This window comes from Arachis ipaensis, chromosome B07, assembly GCF_000816755.2.
Source record: "Arachis ipaensis cultivar K30076 chromosome B07, Araip1.1, whole genome shotgun sequence".
NCBI lineage: Eukaryota > Viridiplantae > Streptophyta > Magnoliopsida > Fabales > Fabaceae > Arachis > Arachis ipaensis.
This window is the reverse complement of record NC_029791.2, coordinates 119,501,255-119,505,126: the sequence shown is the minus strand read 5'-3', so window position 1 is coordinate 119,505,126 and position 3,872 is coordinate 119,501,255. Positions and strand designations below refer to the sequence as shown.

At 36.2% G+C, this 3,872-nt stretch overlaps 1 protein-coding gene across 1 annotated transcript; it reads left to right on the top strand.

The window, feature by feature from the left end:
- On the top strand, positions 734 to 2,704 carry LOC107608402 (nodulation-signaling pathway 2 protein). Its single transcript, XM_016310199.2, has one exon. It carries the CDS (start codon positions 856 to 858, stop codon positions 2,404 to 2,406), a length of 1,551 nt encoding a protein of 516 aa, XP_016165685.1. The 5' UTR covers positions 734 to 855; the 3' UTR covers positions 2,407 to 2,704.

Here is a 3,872-nt window from a genome sequence, read left to right as displayed (position 1 = left end):
TTTAGTTTAATAATTAAATAATAACAAAAAATAATAAATTTTAATAGTCCTACTATTTTTAGTTACAAATAAACCTAGTTAATATATTTGATCTATCTAGACTATAAATATTTTTGTCAAGTGGTAATGTGTGCTCCATCACCAATATTAGACTGCAAATATGATTTGTATTATACATACTACTCATTCGAGTTTTTCTTTTTCAATACTAAATTATTCTCCTTTCTATTATTAGAAAGAAAATAAAATTTAAGTAGCCTACTTCATTCAATAATTAAAAAGAGTGAAAAAATAAAGTGTTATTTAAATTATTTTTTATTAATTTAATATTGATAATAATTAATTTTAATAAGAATACATAAAGAGTACATAAAATATTTTATTTTTTTTTGTATTCTCTTTTTATGTATTTTACTGTAATTAATTACTATCAACATTAAATTAATAAAAAAAATTGAAGTAACAACTAGCGCATACAAAAATTATAGAAAAAATATAAATAGACAACAATATTGTTGAATAATATGAACAATGAGGTTAAAAAAAATTAATCTTAAATTTAATTAATGACATGATATATTTTAATTAAATTGGACCAATTTTAAAATTTATTATTCATATTATTCGAAAAAATCATTAATTACCTATCATAACCCAAAACAATATTATAATAAAGTAAGTAGTGATCTGAATAATAAGAAGAGAATTTCATTACCAATAAGTGTCTGTGTCTCTTGCTTCAACTCTTTGCTAGTTTCCTCTTTATAAGCCAAGTCTCTGAGACTCTCTCCGTCTTAACTCACTCTAGGATACATACATAAATACTCTTTCATCTTATTACTCGCCTCTTCAACCATGGAAATAGACATGATTGACATCCATAACCTTGAATTCTCCGGCTACAGTACCACCACCACAACCACCACTCCCTCTTCCGACGAAGACCCTGCCTACACCAACTGGACCCACTGGTCCCCCCTCGTCAATTGGGAAGCCATTGCCGCCCCTCATGATGACTTCCACCACCTCATCGACTCAATCATCGACCATCACCATGCCACCACCCCCCTCCACCTCACGCCCGACGACGATGACGAAGACGACACAACCACCGCCAACACAGTCGAAGATGAATCGCCACCACTTCCAACAACACCAACCCCTACCATCGCCGGCGAAAATGAAACAAAAGGCCTGAGGCTAGTGCACCTCCTCATGGCCGCAGCAGAAGCCCTCACTGGCACCACCAAGAGCCGTGACCTGGCTCGAGTGATATTGCTTCGACTCAAAGAGTTGGTTCCTTTCAGCAACACCAGCAGCAGCACAGGGGCCACCAACATGGAAAGACTCGCGGCGCATTTTACCCAGGCACTCCAAGGTTTGCTAGATGGCGCAGGGGGTGGTGGCGCACACAATAATCACAGTAACAATAACAAACAATATAGTTACGGGTCCCACCAAACGGAAACTCTAACAGCATTCCAACTGCTTCAAGACATGTCTCCTTACGTCAAGTTCGCCCACTTCACCGCCAATCAGGCCATTCTTGAAGCCATCGCACACCACAGACGGGCCCACATCGTCGATTTCGACATCATGGAAGGTATCCAGTGGGCCTCACTCTTGCAGGCCCTGGCCTCTCATAACAAAACAGCCTCACCTGGCCCACACCTCCGCATCACTGCATTGTCCAGAACCGGCTCAGGCCGGAGATCCATTGCCACCGTACAGGAAACAGGCCGGAGGCTCACCGCCTTCGCCGCTTCCCTAGGGCAGCCCTTTTCCTTTCACCACTGCAGGATGGACCCCGACGAAACGTTTCGGCCCAACGGGCTGAAACTCGTTCGCGGAGAGGCTTTGGTGTTCAATTGCATGCTCAACCTCCCGCATTTGCCTTACAGAGCGCGCGATTCGGTTGCGTCATTCTTGAACGGCGCGAAGGATTTGAGTCCTGTGCTGGTGACGATGGCAGAAGAGGACGTTGGGCCGGTAGGAGTGGATGCTGGATTTGTGGGCCGATTCATGGACTCACTGCACCACTACTCGGCGTTTTATGATTCGCTTGAAGCCGGGTTCCCAATGGAGGGTCGGGCCCGGGCTTTGGTTGAACGGGTATTTCTTGGACCGAGAATAGCAGCGTCGTTGGGGAGGATATACCGAACAAGTGAGGGGAAGGAAGAAAGAGGGTCGTGGAGGGAATGGTTGTGTGGTATGGGGTTTAAGGGAGTACCTTTAAGCTCAGCCAATCAGAGCCAAGCGAAACTTCTAATAAATTTGTTCAAGGACGGTTACAAATTGGAACAGTTAGGTCCCAATCAGTTAGTGTTGAGTTGGGAATCACGCCGTTTGTTTTCTGCATCTGTTTGGTCTTCTTCTTCCTCCCACTCTCAGATTGAACAATTGTAGTCTTTAATTATCAGACTCACATTTTCATTTGGCTTCCCACTCACATTTTTTCTGTTTTGTGCAAATATCTATCATCATTTTTCATGTCATATTGCATGCTTGTTTATTATTTTTCATTAGTAGTAATTTTCTTTGTTTAGGGTTAGGTACTCCATCAGTAACCCTAATTATTGTTTATTTTGTTTCTCACACACGTCTATGATTACTTTCATGGATCATGGACTTGAGAGCAAATTATTTTCATGAACATTGTTACTTTGCCTATTATGGTGTATTATTGAAGTAGGGTTCCTTTTCCTTTTTTCCGCCCCTAATTGAAGAATTAATTATTGAAAATAAAACGCATGTTTCTAAAAAGAATGTGCTGGCTATTAGGGTTAGGAAAATTGATTAAAGTTGTTCAATGTGATTTATTTATATGGTTTTTTGGTATTCATGCCTAGGTGAAAACCTAGCTATATATGATTCACGTTGGAATTTGAATAAGCTTATCTGTCAGCATAGAGTAATAGGTTGATGTCAAAGAGGGTTATTATAAAGAAGACGTATACTAAAGAAGGCGTATACTATCGGAATTCTAATTGTGCCTTCTCTGGACTTCAATAGGACTCTAGTTTTTGTAGTAGCTAGGAGGAGTAGTACAGTAGTACTTAACCATTAGTATCATTTATTTTTTCGACTTTTTTTCGTTGACCTTATCACTCTTAAAACGGAAACATGCATGTATTACTTATTTAGTAGTTTTCTTTTTATGGCATTCATGAGTCATTTCTCCTTCTCACATATCTCCTTCTACTTTGCCTTCTTTTATCATCATCCTTTATTTCTTTTTTTTTCTCCACTCTTCTAATTTGTTTCACTCTGTATATGTATTAATTAATTTTAGGTAAATGTCAATATGGTAATTGACACCTTAAAAGATATGAATGTTAAATAAATAAGATTTAAAGTACGATGATAAAAATAATTATATACTAAATATATATTTAAAAAAAATTCAAAAAGATGAGATGATTGAAATGATTTTTTAAAGATTATTTTGATTAGTAATATAAACTTTTAAGTATCACTTTAGTATTTTATTCATAATTTATCAAATAAAGTAAAAATAAGTACTCATAACTTTTTAATACTAATTAAACAATAATGGATACTTTGCTAAGATATTTTGACAAACAATGCATTTTTTTTCACTATTTCACCTATTTTAGGTGTTGAGACACTTTGTCATTTGAAGTAAAAAAAAAAAAAACAAAGTGTTATAAAGATTAATTTCACCAAACTGAAGTGATTTAGTTAACATACTCAGTATTAGTTATTGGTTAGAAATTAACTTACTGTTTATTGTTTTACTTAATAATATTGCTATAAAACTAATTTATCTAAAAATTTGTCACCAAAAAAAAAATTTATCTAAAAATTTAAGTTAATAAAAAAATAGATAAATAATTATATTTTAACACACT

Excerpts from the sequence above, each read along its gene's own strand:
- LOC107608402 (XM_016310199.2), top strand. The coding sequence starts at position 856 with ATGGAAATAGACATGATTGACATCCATAACCTTGAATTCTCCGGCTAC.